The sequence below is a fragment of the Alternaria viburni genome, assembly GCF_023758015.1.
Source record: "Alternaria viburni strain BMP 2772 chromosome Unknown scaffold_15, whole genome shotgun sequence".
NCBI classification, from domain to species: domain Eukaryota; kingdom Fungi; phylum Ascomycota; class Dothideomycetes; order Pleosporales; family Pleosporaceae; genus Alternaria; species Alternaria viburni.
In genome coordinates this window covers 757,763-782,482 of record NW_026055784.1, presented here as the reverse complement: position 1 = coordinate 782,482, position 24,720 = coordinate 757,763, and the positions used below count along the sequence as shown (strand labels likewise).

The 24,720-nt window shown below is 53.2% G+C and overlaps 10 protein-coding genes across 10 annotated transcripts; 5 read left to right on the top strand and 5 right to left on the bottom strand.

The window, feature by feature from the left end:
• Positions 1–912: 912 nt before the first annotated feature.
• Positions 913–2,947, top strand: J4E79_007282 (uncharacterized protein; the record flags this gene model as incomplete). Its single annotated transcript, XM_049356149.1, has 2 exons — positions 913–2,126; positions 2,197–2,947. 2 exons carry the CDS (start codon positions 913–915, stop codon positions 2,945–2,947), a joined length of 1,965 nt encoding a protein of 654 aa, XP_049209603.1.
• A 2,097-nt stretch (positions 2,948–5,044) lies between these two features.
• J4E79_007281 (uncharacterized protein) lies at positions 5,045–5,884 on the bottom strand (the record flags this gene model as incomplete). Its single annotated transcript, XM_049356148.1, has 1 exon — positions 5,045–5,884. One exon carries the CDS (start codon positions 5,882–5,884, stop codon positions 5,045–5,047), a length of 840 nt encoding a protein of 279 aa, XP_049209602.1.
• Positions 5,885–6,474: 590 nt separating this feature from the next.
• Positions 6,475–7,686, bottom strand: J4E79_007280 (uncharacterized protein; the record flags this gene model as incomplete). The annotated part of the gene is made up of 3 exons (XM_049356147.1): positions 6,475–6,782; positions 6,847–6,981; positions 7,053–7,686. 3 exons carry the CDS (start codon positions 7,684–7,686, stop codon positions 6,475–6,477), a joined length of 1,077 nt encoding a protein of 358 aa, XP_049209601.1.
• Positions 7,687–9,495: 1,809 nt separating this feature from the next.
• On the top strand, positions 9,496–10,097 carry J4E79_007279 (uncharacterized protein; the record flags this gene model as incomplete). The annotated part of the gene is made up of 2 exons (XM_049356146.1): positions 9,496–9,504; positions 9,591–10,097. 2 exons carry the CDS (start codon positions 9,496–9,498, stop codon positions 10,095–10,097), a joined length of 516 nt encoding a protein of 171 aa, XP_049209600.1.
• Positions 10,098–10,360: 263 nt separating this feature from the next.
• Positions 10,361–11,236, bottom strand: J4E79_007278 (uncharacterized protein; the record flags this gene model as incomplete). Its single annotated transcript, XM_049356145.1, has 2 exons — positions 10,361–10,937; positions 10,986–11,236. 2 exons carry the CDS (start codon positions 11,234–11,236, stop codon positions 10,361–10,363), a joined length of 828 nt encoding a protein of 275 aa, XP_049209599.1.
• Positions 11,237–11,582: 346 nt separating this feature from the next.
• Positions 11,583–13,378, top strand: J4E79_007277 (uncharacterized protein; the record flags this gene model as incomplete). The annotated part of the gene is made up of 3 exons (XM_049356144.1): positions 11,583–11,814; positions 11,866–12,551; positions 12,599–13,378. The coding sequence occupies 3 exons, from the start codon at positions 11,583–11,585 to the stop codon at positions 13,376–13,378; spliced, it is 1,698 nt and encodes a 565-aa protein (XP_049209598.1).
• Positions 13,379–14,259: 881 nt separating this feature from the next.
• Positions 14,260–16,155, top strand: J4E79_007276 (uncharacterized protein; the record flags this gene model as incomplete). The annotated part of the gene is made up of 5 exons (XM_049356143.1): positions 14,260–14,339; positions 14,405–14,494; positions 14,553–14,593; positions 14,653–15,224; positions 15,304–16,155. The coding sequence occupies 5 exons, from the start codon at positions 14,260–14,262 to the stop codon at positions 16,153–16,155; spliced, it is 1,635 nt and encodes a 544-aa protein (XP_049209597.1).
• Positions 16,156–16,460: 305 nt separating this feature from the next.
• On the bottom strand, positions 16,461–17,235 carry J4E79_007275 (uncharacterized protein; the record flags this gene model as incomplete). Its single annotated transcript, XM_049356142.1, has 2 exons — positions 16,461–16,870; positions 16,950–17,235. The coding sequence occupies 2 exons, from the start codon at positions 17,233–17,235 to the stop codon at positions 16,461–16,463; spliced, it is 696 nt and encodes a 231-aa protein (XP_049209596.1).
• A 1,487-nt stretch (positions 17,236–18,722) lies between these two features.
• On the bottom strand, positions 18,723–20,258 carry APM1 (AP-1 complex subunit mu-1-like; the record flags this gene model as incomplete). Its single annotated transcript, XM_049356141.1, has 5 exons — positions 18,723–18,803; positions 18,854–19,225; positions 19,273–19,759; positions 19,813–20,171; positions 20,220–20,258. The coding sequence occupies 5 exons, from the start codon at positions 20,256–20,258 to the stop codon at positions 18,723–18,725; spliced, it is 1,338 nt and encodes a 445-aa protein (XP_049209595.1).
• A 3,321-nt stretch (positions 20,259–23,579) lies between these two features.
• Positions 23,580–24,701, top strand: J4E79_007273 (uncharacterized protein; the record flags this gene model as incomplete). Its single annotated transcript, XM_049356140.1, has 1 exon — positions 23,580–24,701. One exon carries the CDS (start codon positions 23,580–23,582, stop codon positions 24,699–24,701), a length of 1,122 nt encoding a protein of 373 aa, XP_049209594.1.
• Positions 24,702–24,720: the final 19 nt, after the last annotated feature.

Here is a 24,720-nt window from a genome sequence, read left to right as displayed (position 1 = left end):
TTTTCGCGCACAATAGTTGCAGTTAAGACGGCGGAGAGGCAAACAATAAGGCTGTCAGGTCGTCGTGCCAACAAAACAGCGGGACGCCCAGGCAACCAACTACACAGCAAATTCAGAGCACCTGAGATGAGAGTAGAACTAGGCGACTGCCCGGAATTTTAGGGAGACTGTACATTAAAATTTGCGATACTCGTTGCAGAAGCGTGGATCAAAAAAGAAGATTTGCGCGAACGGAGATGACAGCTCGCCCCGACTCCAGCATCCGCATGGATCCCAACCCTACTGAATGAACATGAAATATACGAAATAGAAAGGAGCAGAACTGTATACTATACCGTGGCAGTGAAATCCGACATATGCACTCATCATTGCTGCAGGCACGCGATGCTCCAGGCTCTTCCTCTCAGAGGCGCTTCTCATATGAGTTACATTGTGCTCACACGTTCGCCTCCAACGGAACGCATTTGCTTCAACAGGTTCGGTGATGGCTATCTGGGGGTGTTGAAGGTGTATGTGAAGGGGTGGGTGGGTGAGTGGACGACGCGTCAACGTCATTGGCCCGTGCGCTGCAACCCCCGCCTCGGCCCCTCGTCGTCGTCCCTGCATAATCTGATAATTTAGTTCGCCGTGGGAAAATCGCGTTCCGCACGCATCACAACAAATTCTCCGATTAACGACTTCGTAACACAGTCGCCGAACACGGCTACCCCATATCGCCTGCAGTACGTGTTTGCTCTCGGCCCGAAATCAACGCCTTCCGCCACGCGATTATTGACTTGAGATATCTAGGACATCTTAGGCATCCATATTCTAATCATTGAATCAACCCAAGTAGTACAACCACCGATCATCGCCATAAAGCCGTCTCTTCAGAGTATACGACAGCCTCCGCGATCGCGTACCACGCGCATCATGACATCCAATCTTCTGGCCACAGCGACCTCGGCGCTCCCCAACGAACTCGCTCTCGTCGTAATCGATCATCTCCAAGGCAACAACAAGGCACTATGCGCTCTCGCTCGGACATGTCGCGATATGCAAAACCTCGCAGAAGAGCGACTCTACAAGCGAATCGAGCTTCTATCCGTAAAGAACCTCCACGCCATCATCGAAGCCTTCACATCGCGTCCTGAACGCGTCCGCGCCGTACAAACCCTCAAGATCTTGTATTCATACAAAGACGACAGTTTAAAAGACAGCGCCGAGATAAGGACCACTTTCAACGAGTGCGTAGCTCGTATGGTCAACCTGAGGGAGTGGCATATTGAGAGCCCGTACGATAACTTCCATTGGGAGAACGATGGTGGACAGGCTTGGGTCAACGGCGATATGCAACGCTTCCGCCGCGCGCTCGACACAGCTTGCGTGGAGGGCCCGATAGAAACGGCCAAGATCGCGGCTGAACGGCGCTTGGGAAAGAATCTTGAGCGGACAGTTGGGTTGGGTCTTCTCGAGAACTTGACCATCCACTCGCATGGCACTGCTACCGACTTCTGGAACCTTGAAGGATTTCACTGCCTCTTCCGACACCCCGCACTCAAGCACCTTCACGTCTCCTGTGTGGCCTTCCCAGACTCTGAAATCTCAGAGCTCGCAACACATACGAAGAAGACTCCTCTGACATCGCTTATCTTTGACGAGTGCGAACTGCGGCCCAAAAGCCTGCTCAGCATCCTTCGCACTCCGGCGCGTCTGAAGTCGTTGACTTTGGGCGAGAACGTCTTCAACATTAACCGGTCAAGGCGGGCTAAGCCGTTATTGAACAAAGACGCAGGCGTATCACTGGAGGCTCTCTCCGCAGTCGCGCACTCACTGGAAAGCCTTACACATCTAAACCCTGGCTGGCGTCTTGACAAAAGCCCTCAGGTGCTCCGCAGCATACGCCCACCTGGTGATGGTATGCGCGATTTCCACCTTCTGAAATACCTTGAATGCGACACAAACTCCTTCCTACATCAGGCTATCATCATGAACCGTGATCTGGCGCCCCCTAGCCTGGAAACACTTCGTATCCGTCGGCATTGGGATGTTCCGGTCGACTTCTGGGATCAGCCGCCTGACTTCGATCACTACGCCGCCCTGCCATCTCTGGATACACTCGAATTATTGCAATCATCCTACATGTGGTAAGTTCTGATAACAAGGATGACGTTGTTTTTTAGATCATGCGCTGACTTTGCCCCGTGTGGCTCATAGGCTCGACACGGCAAAGTCTGAGTACATCTGCGATGAAGAACGTCTTCGCAATCGCCACGCAAAGGCGTTCAAGCTGCACAAGGCTGGCATCAACCTGAAGATGTCGTTGGAACTACACAAAAGCGAAGGCTTGATACCACCGTACCTGCACAAAGAGCGCGTTCCTATTATCGAATGCCTGTACGATGCGAGCATGGAGGGATTCAAAAGTTTCATCAGGAAAGAAGTGACAGATGAGGACGGAGAGATGACTGAATCGCTTGCGAGAGAAGAAGCTGAAACGGACCAACTAAGCGAGGTGGATATCAGCCTCTTAAAGTCAAAGACGCGACGTCTTACGCTTTCCATGAAACACAGCCTCGTGAATCGCGGCGGCCGACTCCCTTCGTTCAGGGAGATATTCGGCTCGGATGATGGAAGTGAAGAGTCGGCCGACAGCGATGAGGATTTCGAGGTTGATGACCTTGACGAGGATGACGATATGGCGCTCGATCTTGAGCTAGACGACGATGTCGTCCAACAGTATATCGACGAAGATGGCAATCCGGTGTTTGACGAGGACGGCAACCCTGTGTTCGAGGACGACGGAGAGCTTTTCACAACCGTGTGGGAGGTGGCTACCGAGGACGATTATGATAGTGATATGGATGAGGACACGGATGAGGATGACGACGATGACGAGATGCACGACGCGTTGGAGACCCAGCAACAGCCAGCCAACACCAGTACCAACATCGACGACGTTGACTAAGCAGTTTCGGGAGAGTGGTAGCTGTTCATGTTCGACTTCCGTAGTCTGTACGCAACTACAATAGTGTATTCTTGTGTATTATTGGCTTTAGAAAATAGTTTTAATGATGCATGTATTATCAAAAGTGTTATGCTGATGACCAACAGTAGCGCTATGTGCTCGTGCAACACATACAGCTTCGGATCACAGTCTCTATCTAAATCCTCTCTCAAGAATGAACGAACGCCGGGTATTTGAAAAGGTATCGCACCAAATCAGTAGCTAATACACCACTGCAAAAGAAGTCTGCGATAAACGTCAGCCATGACTTCATAGTCCCCATCGCCCATCAACTTACCTCCACCAAACCCATCATCGCGCACACCCAAGAGTCTGTGACGAACAGTACGCGTTCTCTCTGGTGACATATTAGCCCTTCATTCCATAATCATCCTACATCATTCACCCCCTCATCCCATTCCGTCCTAATCCGGCAGGTATCCCGCCTTCCTCCCCCAAATCTAATTCAAGAACTAAACATACCTCGTCAAATAACTCCCATCCGCCTTCGCCCGCCTCGTCTCCAAAAGCGGTGGCACAAAAGGTAGTGCAAGAGCCGAGACTACATAGCTTGTTGCTAAAGTGGCTTTGAGGCGGTAGTGTGGGTCGCGTGGGATATGGCGGGTGGAGTATGTGCGGAGGTGGGAGAGGGCGTGTGTTGAGATTGCCATTTTGTGTGTCGACATATGCGAAGAAGCAAGAAAGATTGTATGTGGAGTTGCAAGCTGGATGGCTGATTGTGCCTTTGTATCGTCGTTGTCGCAGTCGTGATTATAGATGCTCGCGTGTGACCAGCCCTACGAAAGATGATCTCGGAATGTGGGGCCAGGAAGGTTCGGTGGTGTCGGCGCGTGTGGGGTCCTGGTTGCGTCGGTAATTCTGTACTCTGCTTTATAAACCTCTTCAAAGCAAGTCAAGATAGGTAGAAAAATGATAGCATGGGGGCGTCGGAGGGTATTAATACGTTTCAAGATGGCTGCCTAAGACGTCTGCCCTGAGGCCATTGAGCAAGGGGTGAACGAACGGTCCTTCGCACTACGGCCGCGGCTGACCTGCACGTGGAGATGAGCGACGTATGCAGGCGGAGTCGAATGTCACCATTTTTGTGGGCTGCGGTTAGGGCTGCCTTGACGCTAGGGATTGGTTTTGTTGCTTACATCTTGCTTTGAGCACGGTTTGCGAGTTTGGCTTACAAAGGTGCAAAGTGTACATTCTGAGAGAATTGGTAAGATGAGCCTGAAGTAATCGTTGGATATGTTCGCGTAAAGTTTTTGTCCATCTTTCTGCGATACATACTTCTTCAGGCGTGCATTCGCGATGATGCCTCAGGGTCTGGGCGATCTTCCGGGTCACACCACCCTCGCGCGAGTACGCGCGAGCCGCCGCCTTTTCGCGACAGAGGCTTTTACCGGGATGCAGAAAGAGTGCTTCTTGGCAACAAACAGCGCATTGGTGAGCAGTTGGTCACGACATCTTTACTCGCATTCACGAATCGGCGGTTTTCGCGGAGAACGGGTGGCTGTCAGCAGGAACGACCCGATGCTGATTGGTGGATGGAGTGGCAGTGGCCTTGCGCAACCTCGCTGCAACTTCTCTTTCTGTGATCTCGCAACATCGTAATTGGATCAACAACACCTTCGATTCTTTCTCCCTGTGAACTGCATTTACAGCTTCTTCTATGCTCGATTTGCAAGCCTTGATTAGTCTTCTGAGCGAATGACGATCCCTTACGCCAGGTAGACAGCGAGGATGTCGACATTAATGACAGTAATTATCGTCACAGAGCACCTGTGTATCATCATGGCAAGATGATATATGCTAGTATCCCATATAAGCAGTCACAGTCATGGTTGCGAAGACTCCGAAGCTCATACTACAAATTTGCATTATCCTCGAGAGAAGCTCTCGGAAGCTGTCTTATGAAAAGATCTGTTTAACGCAAAAGCCACTCAAGCCACTTCAGCTCATGCGACTTGACAACAGAAGAAAAAGGCGACAACAGCCCGGGCCCATACGTCCTCAGCTATTCCATCGCCCTACTTTCGCCCAACCATCGCCTTAGTTATTCCTCCTCCCATTACGATCAAAGTTGAAAAACTGGCGTCCACCACCACCTCCTCCTCCACCGCCAGCACGCCGCGAACTACCACCACCGCCTCCGCTACCATAAGCATGCTGAGGAACATAACGCTGCTGCGGCCTATACTCTTCATCCTCTGAATCCTCTTCATCTTCGTAGTAGCCCTGCCGACCAGAAGGTTGTTGACGACCACCATAGTCAAACATACGGCGTGGACCTCCACCATAACCATACTGTCCACCAGCACGCGGGTCTTCGTATCCAGCTCCATACCGCGGATCTTGAGCACCGCCGCGGGTGTAATCCCGATCGTCCATGTAGCGCTGTTGGCCGTAGCTAGGTTGTTCTTGGGTGCGGCTCGCGCCAGGATTGCGTGATTGTCTGAACGGGTTGTCTGCGTGTGAGAGACCGGAGAACATGATGCCGCGGCCACTACTACCACGGGGAGCGTGTTCTTGACCACCACCGCCACCGCCCATGCCGCTCATGCCGCTCATGCCGCTCATAGGTCCGCCACCACTACCACCACGGCTGCCAGCGTAGTCGCCAAAGGGCGCGTGGTGTTCTTGGTATTGTTGGCCTTCTGGACGTGAAGAATCGAAAGTCGAAGAGAAGGAATATCCGCCTTGACGCGGGTTTCCGCCGCCCATAGGACCACCACCGCCGCCACGGCCCATCATAGGAGGGGGGCCACCTCCCATTATGCCTCCCATACTGCCGAAGGGGCCACCGCCCATGCCACCCATTGGACCGCCAAAGGGGCCGCCCATGCCGCTGAAGAAGTCGTCGTCGCCGCCTGAGTTGCCGAAAGGATTCATGTTGTGGGGTGTTGTAGGAGCGTAGGATTGTAGTTGTGAGTTGAGTTGGTGAGTTGTGGGTGTGGATGAGGAGGGGTTAGGAGGAGGCGGGGTGCATGTGATATAGTCAGCGGGCCCTGGGTGAAAGTGTCTTGTCATAAAGTTTGACATAGAGAGTGAACATGCTGATCTTTGCAGTGTGAGCGCATGTCGTTGGTGGTGGAAAGGTCGAGTTTTGACGGGAAGAGAATGCGTAGGGTGAAAGCTTGGCTAGTATAGGTGAAGGGTAAGACTATTGATCTACGAAGATCCTAGAGCATATGACCACATCAGATTAGCAGGTACCTATCCGTAAGTTCGATCACGACCGGGAGAAGGCACATCAAAGACAAAGTATTGGTGAAGCAGTCTTGTATTTCACTCTCCATCCTCCCTTACTATATCTCCATATGTAACTAAAAAAGGGTATATACATTGTTAGTGTGGTAAGTAATGTAAAAAACGGACCAGCCTTTGTAATTCTCGCGCTTTTTGCAACCAACCTCAATCGGCTATGTACTGTTCACTGTGTGTTTGTTTGTTGTTCTTCATGTCGCGTCAGGATGAGGCGCTTAGCTGAAGAACTTGAGGGCGCGCCTGAACCTGTTGCCGCCGCGGTTGCCCTGGCCGCCGAAGCCGCCCTGGCCCTGGCCCTGGTTTTGGCGTCCGTTGCCTTGACCCTGACCCTGACCTTGACCGTTCTGACCTTGGCCCTGGTTCTGCTGGCCCTGGCCCTGGTTCTGTCCTTGACCCTGACCCTGACCCTGCTGGCCCTGGCCTTGGTTGCCGTTGTTCTGGTTGCCGCCGTTGTTGCCACCGTTGTTGCCACCGTTGTTGCCGTTACCAGCGTTGGGAGCTTGAGTGGCGTCAGGAATAAGAGCTGAGAGAAACGTTAGCATGAACTCCATGTAAGTAATGACGGGGCGGATGAGAAAGCAACGCACCGGAAATGGCACTGGCACCCTCATTGCCACCCGCAGCACCAGCAGCCTGGTTCGCCGCGATAGCAGCAGGAAGATCCTTCTTGTTTTGCAGAATTTGTGCAGAGATACCCTCAAGTGTCTGAGCAGTGTCGACAGCTAGCGGCAGTGAGTATGGATACAGGATAGGGCAGACGCTTTCTGATGATGGTAGAAAATGTGGAACTTACCAGAGGCAGCTTCGTCGGTGCGACCTTGTCCGTCAGTTTGCTGGACGGCGAAGCATCCACCAAAGGGACCGGCGATGGCGTTGTTGCGGCATCGGATGGTGCAGATGTTTCCAGTGGAAGCACCGAGGCAGTTGAAGTTGTCAGGCATCTGGACGTTGATGACAAAGTCCTTCTCTTTGGCCTGGGAGAGACCGAAAGAACCGGGGATGTTGTTGGACACCTTCAAGGGGGTGAAGGTGGTGACGGCGTTGCTAGTCTCGTCCATGTCGCACTCGAATGGACCGGCGCCATCAGCGTTGACTTGGTGGATGGTGACAGCCAGCATGGAGCCGCCAGAAACCTGGGCCATACGACCAGCAGCAAGCTCGTTCTCGGTCTGCTCGCCGATGTCGATGTTACCAGCGATCTCAGTCCTGCCGCAGGCGTTGACGATGTTCTGCTTGATCTCTGAGTCGCGGATGATGGTAGCATCCTGCTGGCAAGGAGAGATGGTTGTGCAGTTGCGAGCAATAGCAGGGTCAACCAAGAAACCTTGACTCTCACCGGAGTCTCCAACGGCGGCCAAGATAGCTGCGTGCGAGTGCACGGTGGTGAAGAGAGCGGCAAGCGCAACGGAAGAGGCAGCGAAGTACATAGTGATTGGAGTTAAAATAAAGTTGGCGCTCAGCGCTGAGAATAGAATGAAATGTGGAGTAAAGAAGGACTAGCGTCGAGCTGTGAAGAAGTGAAGACCGTTGATGGAGATAGATTAGTAGCAGCGGAACGGATGGTAATCTATATACCATCCTCCATGACCAGTCGAACCACCACATCGTGAAATCCCTTACTCGACATCCATGGTGGTGTCCACTTGCATGAGACGTGCTTCGGTATAGGTCAAGGGTTTGGTGTATGGTCGTGCTGGCCTAGGCGCCTGAGTAGAGACTTGGCAATGAAAGAGTGGAGTACGGAATACCGCCAAGTAAGGAATAAGCACCCTGGATAGACTTCGCAGGAGCTTGTGGTACCTCCTCGACGGGAACACCTAGCCTGTCATGGACGTAGAGGCGTTGTGGTGAGGCTGCTCCACAGGCTTCAAACTTCGAGAACCTGGACCAGATCATGCCCTCCGTCACTTAGCGCTCATTGAACCAACAATTCAGCCTCCGTTTTGCCGTAGTACGCTAGCGATGAGGCGTGGGAGGTTTCGACGACCGTAAAGTCAAGTTTCGAATCAGAACGTCGCACGCCACATGCAAACACGACGGCTTGGCACAGTGCCATGCCGTATGTCCGGCTCAATTCCGGAAACTATGCTCGTGCGAAGGAACAGCAGATGGTGAGTGGCGGTCCCATGAAATGCGAAGAGCCTCGGGATGTTGGTGTTTCGAGATCAGGCGCCCGTTAAAGTGGACCTTCCCGTTACATGGCTGTGGGGCCACCCGTTGGAGCAGGAACGCCGCGCTTTCGGCAGATAGGCTCACAGTCTCTCGCGTAGAGTCGCCTGTTGGTCGCTGTCGACAATGCCTAAGCAAAGGGGCTCGATGTCGCGATAGCGCAGGCGCAGGAATTGCACCTGTCATCTCCGCACTCCTGAGGCATCTCTGTCGCGCATCATGCCGGACTTCCGGACTCAACGATGCAGCGAGCACTGTAGTAAGCGACCGTATTGTGGAGGCCTTGGTTGTGAGCATTGCTTCTTCTTCGATGGTGTCGCTGCCATCCTCCCGAAGTGTTGCACCTTCTCTTCAAAGCCAGGTTCGCTGCAGCGATGGCACTCCTGCAGGGCTCACACTTTCACCATGCAGCAAGTCCACTCTTCAAATATGGATTGAAGGTATTGCTGTAACTCTCATCCATCTCGAGATAGCGCACTGTCTGAAGTCGTTAGTTTTGAGATGAGAGCAACCCTTGTTTTAAGTCTTGTGGCTTCGGAACTCTTTCGTCTGACCGAGTGATAGACTCGATGAAGTGAGTCTAGAGGGCATAGCTTGACGCAGCAGAGAACAGGTTCCTGCGTGTTTGATAGCAATGGTCGTTGACAAATTCCATTGCGGGCCTCCCAGATATTTCCTGAACAAGATGCTCTGAGTATCATGAACAGTAATGCTGTTATTGAGACGTGCTGTTGTCAGTGCAGATCAAATGGCGCGTGCCTCGTCATGTCCCTGTCGGAGATAGCGTAAGTCACGGTGATATCATGCAGAGACTCTGAGCGAAGCCTGGTGCCATTGCGACACGCAGTGAAAAGGTCGTGCAACAGAGATGGCTGACTTGTACCAGTCGACCATTCTTCCCCGCGGCGGCGAGTCCATGTCTAATCGCCGAACAATCGCCGGCAGCCTTACAACAATCAGACCACTTTCATCATCCATCGCTCAGAAAACTTGCGAGCTGTCGCAAAGCCGCCACAAGCTTCCACACACACCAATTCCCTTCTCAGACCGATAATACACAACCCATCATGAACACAGTAAGCTCCATTAACACTTTCCACCCCGTCATCAGTACTAACAGTCGAACAGGTCAAATCAGTATAGTACGTCACACATCTCGCAGACACCCACAAGTCCAGCTACCCCATACGTGCCAAACCCAACACCATCCCTCCAAAGCCTCCAACGAATCCACCCTAACTTCCCCCACAGCTACGGCTGGGCAACCCTAATAGTCGCAGGCGGCGGCGCCTACTTCTTCGCCAAACGCAGCATAAACGCCGACCGCGCCGCAAAAGCCGAAGCCGACCGCCAAAAACGCATCCGCCTCTACGAGCTCGAACACGGCTTACAAAACTCCGCTCCTACCACCACACCGCTGAACCCAACCGCGAAACCAGGATCTACACAGGCGGCGCCGCAGAGCGTGACGAGCGAGGTGGGCAGGCTGAGGGCAGAGGGAGGAGGGAATGGGGGCATGGGAGGTGAGGGCAACCCCAGTATGCAGGCGAGTCAGGATCCGGCGCCGACGAGACATGCGCCTGAGAGTGAGGGGCAGAGGGTGGGCGAGAAGAGCAAGTATGAGGCGCCTGAGGTGTATCGGAGTCGGAAGGGAGATCGGTTCTCATGAGTTAGGACAAGAGGATTGACGATGCAACGGGCGGATGAATCACACATTAGAGTGAGTTCACGTAGATACGAGGCATCGATGGCGTTATGGCATGGAAGATTCCACTCTTTGTATTATCGTACACCAGCAGGTTGGCGACTCCAATGCCCCAGCTCCAAGCTATGCTAAACTAAATAAATCATTCAAAACGCCCACGCGATATATCAGGGTATAAAGCGATATGTTGCCGTCCCACGTCTCTGTACATCATACGCCATGAGGATTTACTGCGCAAACATGCCGCTTCGGCTGTCTCTCCGCTTCTCGTACAGCCATTTGCTGTTCAGTCCGACACTCGCTTTGCCAGTAGAGGGCGTAGGGGTGCCCGGTGCCGTCATGCTGCTTGAGCTGTCACCGAACAAGCTACTGCTCATCGAACTGCCACCATAGCTCAACCGCTTCGTCGCAGAAGACCCGCTCATTGATCTCTGGAAGTTTCCTCCATTGTTTGGTGAAAACGGTGAGCCTGAACCAGACCTTCTGAAGTTTGGCGACCCGGAGCCGTATTCCTGATTGCTGAAGCTGTTGCTGCGCGGTGTTGATCGCTGGTACCGGGGAGGCGTGACGTAGTTGGGCGATGCGAATGCGGAGCCTGGCGATTGGGGCGCCTGGACGCCAGCTTTCAAGCCCATGGAGGCGCGCTGCGAAGGGGTCAGAGGTATGTCGGCGATCTCGTCGGGGTAGTAGCGACGGATGAGAGGGAGGAACGCGATGACGATGTTTGCGGCGAATACGATGCGGACGAGGAGGACGGCCCATGCGCTGTAGGGAACAGCTTTTACGACAGCGTTGATGGGTGTTCTGGTGCATGTTAGCATGATCCACGATGACATTCCTTGAGGAACGTACGCAGCGTATTCCAGTAGCTTCACCTTCTCAGTAACCCTGGTACCATATACTGAGAGAAACAGGAAGCCTGCATTCAGGACGATGGCCCTGACGTTGCGCTCATCAAACGTGGTAGCGTACTGGCGGCGCGCAATCTCGTCAAACTTGGGATGTCGCCAGGAGCCATTGGGAGTGTATGGCTGTTCTGTCTGGGCGGATGGTGTCGCGGCCTTTTGCGGAGTCGCAGGCTGCGCGTATCGGGCTACCGACATGTTGTGTGAAGCTTTTAGCTACTCGCGTTGATTGTTTGTTTGGCCGAAAGGGAGTCGCAAGAGATGGGCTGGCTCGCGTGTCGGACTACACTTTCACTGCTGCTGCTGGGTTAGTACTTAGTCTCGGATAGCGTCGCGCGGCTACAGGCGCATTCTGTCTGCCAAAGGGTGCCGCGATGGTGAAGGTCAGAGTGGTTGTACAGCAACCATGTTTTGGCAAGGGCGATCGGAGGACGGACATGCGAGCCGACAGGGGTCCCTTCACTAGCGGACCAATTCACCCCCGCCGTCATCCCGCAGCTGCCAGCCAAACCTCCAACTTCACCTCACTCATGCGACCTCAGCCATGGCGGGTACTCTAGAGCAGCTTGATCAGACCATCGGCGAGGTCCTCGCCGGCTGGAACTTCGTCAGCACCCTCATCGCCTTCACCATCGTCGGCTTCTTGGCCTGGATCATCTATGACAGCGCCGATGCCGACACACACCCGCTGCTGCTCGCCAGACAGGCGGTAGCTTCGTATGTCAGGCAGCCGGGAGAGTCTGCTGTCTTCCGCTCCCCCGAAACTCCTCATGGCTGTACGAGCACCCCACCATATGTTTGCAGCCATTCCAGCTAACATGCGCCAGACCCTCTTCGTACCGGACTTGCCGTACGACCCCCAGGCGCTCCCATGTACTCGGCCGGCAAAGATGGAGATCTCCGCGATATCTGGCGACGTGTCACGGGCGAGATCCCTCTCGAGAAGGGCGCAAAGTCTAGCGGCACTGCAAACATCATGACCGTCTTTGGAAAGGAAGGTGTCACCGAGCACAAAGTTGAAGATGTTACCAAGGAGATCGCTATTCTCGGAAAGCATCTTCAAGATCGCGGTGCTAAGAGAGTGGCCATCTACCTCCCCAACAGTCTCGAGTTCCTCTCTGCACTCTTTGCGGGTGCCTTCTTCGACTTCACGCCCATCTTGATCCCATACAACCAACCACACGAGACCCTTGCCGAACTCCTCCTCCAAACGAAAGCCGATGCCCTCATCGCTGAGGCTGGCTCTGTGCCTCTTGCCGAACTCAGTCAAGGCGTGTCCGGCCTGCGCTCCATCGTCTGGACTGTAGAGAAGACAAGCAGGCACATGGACTGGAGCGAGGTACCCGAAGGCATCGGTGGAAAGATCGATGTTGCTGTTTGGCACGAGCTTGTACAGGAACAGAAGAATGCCACTATACCACTGCCGTCGAATCCCGGCAAGCCTCGGAACGTTGTCTTCCTCTGGCAAGAAGCCGTTGGAAAGCCGGCAGAGGTTGTCGAATTCACGCAACAGGTACGTAAACCTACCATGTTGACATATGCACGTACTGATGGGAACAGAATCTGACCGCCGCCGTTGGTGCACTTGTCACGTCCCTTCCTGCCGCCCACCGTCTAAATGCCTCGGACACGTTCCTCCCTGCAGATGCCTTTACACACTCCTACTGTCTGTGCCTGACGCTGGTTGCTCTGTTTTCTCACGCAACAGTCGTCATCCAGTCCGTTGCCGGTCCGGGTGTCGATCTGGAACTGGCGACACGCTCCATCGCTCCTACGGTCACAGTGGTCTCAGCTGAAACAGCTGCGAAGCTTCACAACACCACCAAGACATCCGTAACGGGTGGCCCCCAGAAGTTGGCTCATTACCTCGAGACGCGCATGTTGACTGCTGGCCGCCTGCCTACCGACAATCTCCTCACAAAGCTCAATGCGCCCAAGAGGGCGGCTGTCGGCACAACACCTGGAAAGCTGCGCTTGGTCTTTGTGTCTGAACGACAAGGCCTGAACACACCACCACTTAGCTCAGAGGACCTCTCCGATCTACGCATCTTCACCAAGGCGCGTGTCGTATACGCTTTGACCACAGCCAAGGTAGCGGGAGCCGTTGCGCAAACCAACATCTACGATTACCGGAGGGAGACAGCATCGAACAAGCACAGCCACTTCGGTGTACCCCTTAGCTGCGTGGAGATCAAGTTGAAAGATACACCACACCTCAAGACAACAGACGAGCAGACCGCAGGCGAGCTAGTCGTTACTGGCTCATCGGTTGTGGGTGGTGAGATTCACCTAGGCGTGAATGCGACCATCCGAGATGACCACACTCTGGCGTATGTATAGCTAGCGCATTGAGCAAAACGCGATGAACTTGAACGTACTTGCCTTCACGAAGCTTCTTCCCCATGATGCCCATCCAATCTGCCGACTATTAACATGCGCTCAGCTTAACGACACACCTCGTATGCACGAGATTACGCGACTGACCCAGGAATCCAGGCCTGCTTGTGCAGTAGTTGGCATCGACGTGCATGCGCCCCAAGTACCGAGACACACTGATTTTCCCCTCCTCCACAAAGCTTTTCAAACGCTTGCACCCTTAGTAGGTACTACGATACACTATATCACTCTCTTCGTATTGATTAGAACCGACACATATATGTGTATCTGTGGAGGAGACATCGTACCTATCGCGTCGCGTGGGGATCACCCTCTCTGGGGTAATTTCAGCCGAAGCGCCACCGAGCGGCGCCTTCGCTAAGACCGAACCGACTGGGGTGCTTATCTGCACCTGCACGACCGTCGAATGACAGCCGGCCCCATCTAGCAACGGTCGCATTTCCCAAGGACCGAGACCTTGGGTACAGCCGCTAACCATCATGACAAGCTGTGTGAGTGGTTGTTTGTTGAGCAAAAGGCTGCGAGGAAAGGCTCAAGGCGTTCGTCTAGTCCAGCTGAGTCTCGATCCATGTCTCTAGGCGAAGTGGTTGACATGGTCGGCTCGTGGCGCTTATCTTATCGTCGCCTTGCCAGAGATATAGACGTAACGTCAATCCTGGGCGCCCGCTGTTCGGAGATCTGCACTGAGACTGTGCGTGCTGCTAGAGGATAAGAAGGCGCTTGTGTCCGTCGCGCGGAAAGACCCTCAAGGATAGAAGGTCCTCCCATCTTTACAGCCCTTCCACGTTCTTGGTGGTTGGCACGGTACCTAGGTAGGCTTCAGGATGCCGTTGATCGAGAAGCCGCATTGGACGCTCAGGGTTGAGCAACCCAAGAGCACGTTTGCGGAAGGCAATGCGCGATGGTAGGTTCGATTTGGAAACGGAGATGCGCGATGATGAAATTCTTGTACTGACTGATGGTATACAGGACGAACAAAGATCTTGACCCTGTTCCGAGGCATGGCAGGAAGTGGGGTGTGACGAGCTTCATCTCGTATTGGGTGTCGGATGCATTCAAGTACGCCTTTACCAAACTTTTGACATCAACGAAGTAAGAAATGCTAACATCAACTCAGCGCCGCAACATGGCAATTCGCATCCAGTATCATCGCAATCGGTACATCTCTCCACATTCCACCTCACCCAAGTTGAACCCTCAACTAACACCACCACCAGGCCTCACCTGGCGCGAATCCCTCGGCATAGTCGCCCTGGCCTTCTTCATAATCTCCTTCGTCATCGCCCTAAACGGCGCAATCGGCGTCCTCCACCACGTCCCCTTCCCCGTCATCGCGCGCGCCTCCTGGGGTTTCTGGGGCTCCTACATCGCCATCGTCTCGCGCGCCATCCTCGCCATCTTCTGGTTCGCCATCCAAAACATGAACGGCGCGAATTCCGTGCGCGTCATGATCGGCGCCATCTGGCCCTCTTTCCTTAGCCTGGAGAACGGTATCCCTGAGAGCCAAGGCATCGATACAGCGACCATGATCAGTTTCTTCATCTTCTGGCTAGGCAGTGTACCGTTTCTGGTTATGCATCCGAATGAGTTGAGGTGGCTGTTCATGGCTAAGAGTATTATCGTGCCGATTGCGTGGATTGCGATTCTCATCTGGGCGTTTGTGAGTACGGATGGGGGAGGTGAGATGTGGAATCAGAAGGCTACGTTGACGGGGAGTGCGTATTCGTGGGGGTTCTTGTCGAGTTTGACGAGTGTTATTGGGAATTATGCTACCTTGTCTGTGAATCAGGTAAGTTCTCTCAGCCCTCCACGGATCCCGTTGCGAACTCCATCTAGAGATCTGAACAACATGCTAATTACAACCACAGTCCGACTTCTCCCGCTACTCCCGCGTCTCGGTAAAATGGCAATGCATCTACGTGCCCTTCCTCCCCATAGTCTTCACCTTCATCGCCTTCATCGGCGTAGCCGCCACCTCGGCCGGCGCCGTCAAATACGGCACTCTAGACTGGGACCCCATGGCCCTCATTGCGCACTGGGACAACCGCGCCGCCCGTTTCTTCGCCGCCTTCTCCTTCGCCCTCGCTGCCCTCGGTGTCAACATCTCCGCCAACTCGCTCTCCGCTGCCAACGACCTCACCGCCCTGTTTCCCCGCTACGTCAACATCCGCCGCGGCCAGCTGCTCTGCGCGGTACTCTGCTGGGCGCTTGTCCCCTGGAAGATTCTCGCGTCCGCGGGTAGTTTCCTCAACTTTATGGCTGCTTATGCGATTTTCCTGGGTCCGATTGCGGCGATTATGGTTGTCGACTTTTGGGTTGTGCATCGTGGGAAGTATGATACTTTGGCTTTGTACCAGTATCATGGTATCTACAAGTACACCGCCGGTTGCAACTGGCGTGCTATTGTCGCTTTTCTCGTTGGCGTTGCGCCGAATATGCCGGGGTTCATTCAATCTATCAATCCGGCTATTGATGCGGGTGTGGGTGCTAGGCCGTACAGCTTTGGTTGGCTACTAGGGTTTACGGCGACGGCGCTGGTGTATGGGCTGTTGGAGATGGTTGTTGCGCCGCCGAAGGAGACGTTTATCGATAGGGCGGTGTATCCGGATGAGATTTATGATGAGGCGGGTGTGGTGGATGAGGGGATTAGTGTGGGGAGTGGAGAGCAAGGGAGTGCGGAGAAGACGGGGTGGAAGGCGAAGATGACGAGGATGTTGTAGATGGGAACATGAGTTCTTGAAGATCCAGGCATGGGGAGATTACGTTTGATTTGCGAAGATATGTCGAAGCGTTGGGAGATACCTTCTTTCGATCTTCAACACGTCCCTTTCTCCAACCAGATGCAAAGTGAGCTCAATTCGACATGTAAATTGTATTCGATGGATTGTAATGAGGATATGTAAAGAGAGAGCGTTACTTCGTCTACGGCATTACACTAGTATGACCGTAAATACCCCGATTCGAGACTGGGTATCCAGCCAAGACATCAGGACACAAACGTCTCAAATCCACCTCCCCCATCCTCTCACAACCCCACAACAACACCCATCCCCAACCCCACAAGCGCGCCAAAACTCCCCATCCCCACCGTCCCCCTCCCCTTTGCTCCACTCCCCGCGTCCCCAGTATCACTAACACCCCCACTCCCACTCGCAGCATTAACCTGCAACCCATACGCCGTCGTCGTAACCAGACTCCCACTGACCGTCGTAGTAACAACACTCGTCGCCGTCGTACTAGCCTCGCACCCACTCCAGCTGGTCCAGGGCGCAGAACTGCTCCAGGGCCCTGCTGTCCAGCCAGGCCAGTCGGATGGCGGACACGCGCTGCCGTCCCACCATGCGGTCCAGGGGCCTGACCGCCAGTCTGAGCGTGTGGACCAGTCGCTGTAGGGACCGAAGTTGGAGGAGCCCCAGGGGCCGGGACCGTCTGGGCCTGGGAGGTGGGTTAGTCTGTGACTTGGGTTGCGTTGTGGTGAGGGATTTGGGGAGGGATGGGATGGATGGTATCTTACCTCCCCAGTGTCTTCCCGGTCCTCCAGGGCCATGCGGTCCACCTGGTCCCCAGGGTCCTTGGCCTGGTCCGTAACTACCAGTTGGCCAGGGTGCAGCGGTCAGAGTCGATGGGATCTTCCCGGCTGAGAGGAGGGATTCATAGATTGAAGACCATTTTCCTGGGTCGGAGGATGCCCATGGTGGACCGGAACCATACCATGGATCAGTTGATGTAAAAGCAGGCGTAATGCTTTGGCCGAGGATGGGCGCGATGAGCGCTGTGATGGTTGTGAAGGTGAACTTCATGGTGGTAGGTAGTATTGGCGTCGTGGTGTTCGCGTCTGTGTCTGGAGGAACGTTTGTTGTTATGTCGTGTAGACGTAGTAACAAACAGTATGCAGTAACCGACTCCGTGCAACGATACCCAGCCCTGTCAGTTTCGTGTCGTGCCTGTGTACTCTCAACTCCAGAAAAAAACGTTTCCCACACGCGAACACCGCAGCATACAAATACCCTCAGACACGACATACGCGGCCCACTCCTTCATTGGACGCCATCATAGCTTACCTGCTACTCCGTCATAGAAACGCGTCCGGAGGGGGCCCGCGAGGCTCAGCTGAGCGTTAGTCCACCTTACGCTGGATGGCAAAGAAGCGTAGGATCAGAGATGACAAGCAAGCAACGCTTACAAGCTTACGCGTCCGCAAGCCTATACACGTACTGTCTCGGCAGCTCTTCCACATTTCCCGGAAAAGCGTCATTGGCATGGTGATGATGCAGGGTCAGGCTTTCAGCCTTGTGGCATGCCGTAGCGGAGCGTAGTGGAGTTGGCAAACAGGCGATCAAAGCTTGGTGGAGAACTACATTGGCTAGACACTGCTAAAGAGAGTAGATGATTGGACAAGTGAGATATCGAGAGATGATCTTGTGACTATAAACAGAAAGGGCGGCGTGAGATGTGCTGCAGCGTGCTTTTTCGGAGAATGGAGGTGGGGAGAAAACGCGGAGAAACGTGCTGTGGTATAACCGCGCGTGCATATGTCGGTTGTTGGAATTGCGTGCGTCCTTCGCGTTACCAAAGGTAGAAACTGAGAGTAGAATTTCTCAAAGCGATCAGGGAGCTGCAGCCATTGTGTTCGTTGCGTATTCAGTTTGGCAATGGAGTGTCGCAAGTCGAGGTTGAGTCGAGGGAACTACATCCAAACGTATGATGCAGAGACCCCACTGTCGATCATCGGCGGAGACGGAGGCGCAAGCACCGACGAGATGCTCACTCTGACACCACCGTCGCTATTCGATTACGCTCGAGTATGAGTTGTGTGCAACGGTGTACGCGTCCTGTTGACATTACAATTGAGTAATACACTGTCTCGTGACGCTGACCAACCTTTAGAGCTGCAAGACTGTCGTGCATGTTACCCGTGAACCACTGTCTCGTAACGATCACGTCGCTTTCATTTCACAACGAGACAAGCCTCAAAACCGATAAAGGTCAAAGTTGGGGATTTATAGCAGTTCAAGAGGTCGCAAGCAAGGCCACACTGCATAGAGGCATGTCGTCCAATGTCGCATATGGGTTTTAGTACTACCATGTCGTGTGCGCGCATGTCAGGCACGACACGTTGACGACTGTGCTAAGTCCATTGGTGCTTCCCCAGACCCTGCGAGTCTTCACTCGTAGTCAGATGCCATCGTATCTCCTCCTTGAGACGCATTCAACGATGCAGTGTACATGGAAAGCATGGTTCATAGTCGTATTGGTATATTCATCGCCAGTGCTCTCTTAGCACCGTCTAATTCACATCGGGTAACCGCACAGCGATGTCGCCTGACTGTGTAATGTATCGTACCCAAGGTAGCGACGGGTATTGCAACTGCGCGCATGTTAGCCACTGCCTATTATATCATGATAATTCTTCCTTACCTTTGGTTCGATGATCTTCAGATACCGCACTTGGATACCTGATGTGGTAAAGTACGGAATCTCGAACTTGACGTTGATGGGCCTCTTGGCCTTTCCGCCGCCAACACCACCCATGCTACCACCGAAGCCTCCCATCATACCGCCACCCTTCTCGTCATCACCGCGCACCGATGGCAGACCAAGCTCGGCGCGCATGAGGAACTCCTTGCCACCACCAAACTGCTTGATCTTCCACACTATGGAGGATGTCTCAGGCGCGTAGTGTACGGTGCCAATGTTTGTTCGGAAGCGAGGGGTGTCTGCGTCCTCGGGGACCGGAATTGAGATTTGGACGTTGTTGGCGGTGCTTCGTCGCTTAAACTGTGCTCGTGCCTGTGAAGTGTCAGCCCATTCTACTAGTAATCAAGAGACTTACCTACCTTAAGCATGTACTCGATCCTGCTGCCTGAATGGCTCTCGACTATGCACTCTACCCAGATGAGGGGCTTGACTTGTGTGTTCAGGCGGTAGCTCATCAGCTCGAACTCGCCATCTGGTGGAATGAAGCTGATGGTCCTGTCGTTCTCGAATCTCGATAATCGCACGCACTGGTGGAACTTGACATCCTCCATCTCAACAGCCTTTCCTCGTGTAGCCCTTCCGGTGGTCTCGAACATGGCTTTGTCGTTCAGACCTAGTCGCAACTCGGGCATACCCGACAGGTAGCACTTCATCTTGACAGCACCCAGAATCTCCGATCGTAGCACGCTGCCGGTCGCGGAAACAAGAAGGTTAAGCGATTCGATGACGTCGAGGAAGACTTCGTTCTTGCGGTATCGGATACCTTCGCTTCGCCAGCTGACGGCGTTTGTGACTGCGATGGGTGGGCGTGCGATTTCGAGCTTGTGCGACTCTTGTGTGATGTATCTACAGAGTTGTTGTTAGCATAGAGCCATACTACGGCTGTATGAAATGCATACTCCTGCAATATCTTGGTCTCAGTAGTTTGTGGGTAGCCAAAGTCCATCATCTCATCTAGCAGTTCGTAGATGACGACAAAGTTGTCTCTTATGCTCTCTTCTTCGAGCTCTTTGAAGTATTCTGTAAAGACCTCGACGATCTTGTGGAGGAACAAGAGAATCTCGGCGGCATTGGTGTTGCGCTTGGTCAGGGCGAGGAGGTAGAGGTTGTTGTGGCGGATGTAGAGGTAGTTGATGCCTTCGCTGGAGAAGCATGGTGGGACTGCCGAGCTCTCGTCTTCGGCCTCGCTCAGTAGGATGGGAAATTTCTCGACGGCTGACATGGGGATGTCACCGCGGTAGTTGCGCGCCAGAAGGGTCTATGCGATGGTCAATAGGTAGCCCTCCCAGAGGCCTGACCGCCATACCTTGCCCTTCAGGTCGAGAAAAAACACCGCCGACGCCATGGTGAGAGAGTGTGAGTGATGTAAAGAAGAGAAGAAGAAGAATCAGCTATCGGGTCATGGTGCGCAAGGAAAGGGCGATCGAGGGGTATGCGTGCTATGTCCTGGTCGCGTCTCGGTGATGCCAGAGTAACTGCGGCTCTTCCCGCCCGCCAAGACTCCTCAACGCACTAGGCCCATACAGTCTCCAACACTGGCTGATGCCCAAGTTCCTTCAATCTTTCCTACCCTATTTGCTCTTGATCCACAGAGCCCTTTTCCTATGCCATCGAGTTGCAATCGCGATTCGTTCACATATGATCATACTGTGGCGAACCGCCTTAGCTGAGACAGGCTACGCCCCGCGTTAGCGAACATCAGGTAGCAGAATGGCCGCCCCTCAGGCTCAACATCTGCTTCGTCATCGGATTACAGCTCCATGCTGTCACAATGTCACTTTGCCATCTTTGCAGCGGTCTTACTTTCTCGAATCTCTATCCCCCGAACTTCTATCACCATGCCGATGATCTGGCTGCACTGGAAGCGTCGGCCGCAGGCTGCCGTCTCTGCAGGATGCTGCACGGATGCATCAATGACGACAATTATCTTTCACCACAACAAGAACTTCATTTCGAAGGCGCCTCTGATTACTGGTTCAGATCCCTTAAAGCTCTCCAAGCGACTTCTGTAAAATTGCAAATTGTCCCAGGCGCATTGCGTGGGTGGCACCCGGAGATGAAAGGCTCTTCATACGTAGGTATCTGGATCAAGTCCAAATGGATGGTAGCGTGTATGGTCCTTTCGGTCGAGGAAGGTACTGAAACATGTCGATCTACCTTCCGTTATCTAATAACCCTCTCTAGGTGATGAGTTGGGCTCCGAGCCCATCCTGCCCGGCAAAGAGCACACCTTTGTTTCCGGTCGTGTCCAACTGAACGAGTTGCCTTCCCAGGCCTATTTCGATGTCATCAAGCGCTGGTTGGTCAACTGTGAGGCCAATCACGCAATGTGTGACAACGATGTCCCAGAATTGCCAAAGCGAGTAATATATGTGGCCGAAGAGGGTGAAAGTCCATATCTCGTAGCAGGAGAGGGACTATACGCTCGCTATGTGGCTCTGAGTTATTGTTGGGGCCATTCAAGAGAAGGGATGACCACGACCAAGAACCTGGAAGCACATATGCATGCCATAGATTGGACAATGCTTCCGAAGACGTTCAAAGACGCCATAATCACCTGTCGTCAGCTTGGAATCAAGTACATATTCATCGACAGGCTGTGCATTGTGCAGGATTCGAAAAAAGACTGGGACGAGCAGTCGGCGCTCATGGGCTCGATCTATCATGATAGCACCCTGACACTGGCAGCTTCAGTATCCAATGACTCCTCAACCGGGCTCTTTGTTCCGTTCAGTCCCTCTGAGAACTTCACAAAAGATGTTGTCGTACTACCACCTTCATTCGGGAACCGCAAAGGCCGAGCTTTCCTCACTGCCTCGACCTTCGTCAATGGAGAAATACGTCTGGCAGTGGACAAGACGAAATCCAACGTCTTGGACACACGAGCATGGGTGATGCAGGAGAGGCATCTGTCCCAAAGAACAATCTGTTTCCTTGGACGCGAGGCTATATGGTGCTGCTGCGAAACGATACAAGATCAAAATGGGCAGCTCATGAGCACTTCCCTCGACACTCTGAATGTACGGACAGGACTGAGAGCACTTGCCAGGGCTCACTTGAGGCCCTGGCTCTTTGAGGAGCCAAAAAGTGAGCGGTATGAATGGACAACAATATGTTCAGCAGACAGCTTCGTCTGCAATGTTAAGCAAGTGAATGCTATGGATGAAGGCCCTTCTCTCGATACATCAAATCCACTGCCTATCTTGGTTCATATCACGAAGGGCGGAAAGACCCACCACGTCCTCGATCTGCGCGCGCCTTGGCATCGCACTCCTACTCCACCGACCTTAATTCAACCAAGCGACGACCCTCCCTTCTACACATTCCTCCTACACATTATGCAGACCACTATATATAACCTATGGTACTCCGCAGTTGAAGAGTACAGCATTCGCCGGCTTACGTTCTCATCAGACAAGCTACCAGCCATGGCTGGTATAGCATCGCGAATACAAGCCGTTACACATGATGAATATCTCGCCGGCCACTGGCGCAGAGAGATGGAGCGCTCGCTATTTTGGTCTCCTTGGTATGAAGATCCATTAGATCTGCGTGATCCTCCTGCGCGCGCGGCCGAATATCGAGCGCCTTCTTGGAGCTGGGCGAGCATTGATGGGCGCATCCAATCGTTCTCCTCCAGACTAGCACCTGGCAAAGCAACTCCTCTGCCTATCCAGATAGTAGAAGCAAGTACGCAAGTCGACGGCACGAACCCTTTTGGATCCGTTACCAATGCGAGATTCGTGATCAGAGCTCGCTGCATGAAAGCTTACTGGAATGTCGAACGTAGAGACTTCCAAATGGCAGGATCCTTTACGACCTCGGAGCCTAATATGAGTTTGGGCGCATTACAACTTTCCAGCCAAAATATTCTTGACGGAACTCCGGTTGGGTACTGGTTCTATGACGACCTAAAGCACGGTGTACTCCCTGGCCCGCCTCTTAGTCTTTCGCCTTCAGAAGAAGAGTTGAATCGCAGATTGACATGCCGATTTCCGCTGACTGCGGCCATATTTGACAAGTTCTATGAAACTTTCACGAAACTTCCGGTGCCTGAGAGAGTCACATACATTCCGGAGGAACTCACTATCGTCAAGGGATATACTATGAAATCTGGAAATGAACCGTACGTCGAGGTTCTGGTTTTGGCCGACACCCAGACCGGAAACGGTGTGTTTAGAAGGATTGGCAAAGGCAGACTGTATAGTTGGGATGAAGAGGTGGAGAGTGTGGAGGTTTTGACTATTGTATGAGCGAAAGTTTCCACCGCTTCGTCAATCTGGCTGCTGCGCGATCCTCTTCAAAGTTTCGACCACTCCAGGAGGATCATTGAGGATATCAGCCGGAAAACCATATGGACATCTCCTACACTGTCATTCACTCTGTATTGCCTGTTTGGCAATGTCTTCTTACGTTGCGCATGCTAGCAGAGCTCTCTCACAATGGGCCTCCGACACTACGGCGCACGTTGTAATCTGACAGATTGTCAGAGCAGGCAATGAAATGGCGACAAAAATCTTCACGAGTTCTACCCCACAGCAAACAAATTCCAGGCCGCTTCATTCGAGCGACACAAAGATACCGAAACAAGATGAGCGAAAACCCGTTTTCCAGCATTTTCAATCTCGTTCTCACAACAAGACTATATGCTTTTCCACGAGGCCCAATGGAGGAGCAAGAATTTCTGACCGCCGTGTTTCGTGTCCCATTGCAACGTCTGGGCTTTCCATCTCAGCCCATACCATCTCAAACCGGAGTATTTGATACATGGACCAACCGGGAAATCGATGACGTGGAAGACGCTACCTGGACAGATGACGATGATTGGAACGCGATATTCCTACGTGACAGCATAGAGGAGCTTTTTGATCAGCTTTATGGAAAAGACAGCCCAGTGTACGCCAACTGGAATGACCACGTCAAGCGTTCAATGGGGAAGGCTCACACCCTGACTCTTCTGGACGCAGCTGCAATCACTCCTCAGTCATATTGGTCTGAGGATATTAGAGCTACAGTGGAAGCATTCACTGCACTTCTTGAAGCCTTCCACAATGTCAAGGGAATTGTCTGGACTGATTACCCATACGACGACGCTCTTGATGGCCGCCTCGGTCGATGCAACGACTACGCCTTCATCCAGCGACTTATATTCAACGAGTGTCGTCTTTACGGAAAGTCGCTAGATGAATACGAAGCCAGCATGCGTCAAATACGGGAGAAATTCGGTATACCAGTGGAATTCGATCTCACCGAAGAACTGCAACGGGTTGAGATGGCCTATAACCAGCAACACTACAGAATCGAAGAAGCTTCTTCGGAAGCGCTACAAATGGAATTGGTAGGCCCGATGATTTCCGTCACCGATATATCCTCAGAGATAGACAACCCGGAAGGTATAGATTGCGTAGTTTGCTGGTCTGACATCTGCCCCTCCGCCGGAGTACTAACTGTTCCTTGCCAACATGCCTATCACAAGGAGTGTCTGGAACGCTGGATCCACGCTGCGCAAGGAGCTAGCCATCTTTGCCCCTACTGTCGCACAGAGTTGTTTCCCAAACCGGAGTATCGGCCCAAGGATGAGGAACGTTTTCGTAACTACGAGCAACAGCTTGACGACTTTGAGGACCAGATGTACTGGCTCTCTTGGATACAGAAGTCGGCGGATTGGTTTGGGGGTGAGCTGGCGATGCAGAGGCGGTATGAGAGCTCAGAGATGAAGAAGTTGGACTTACAGTGGCTTCGAAAGATAGGCGCACTCATTGCTTCGGGTAGTTTGGGGAAGAGATAGCTTCACTCGCGGGACCTGT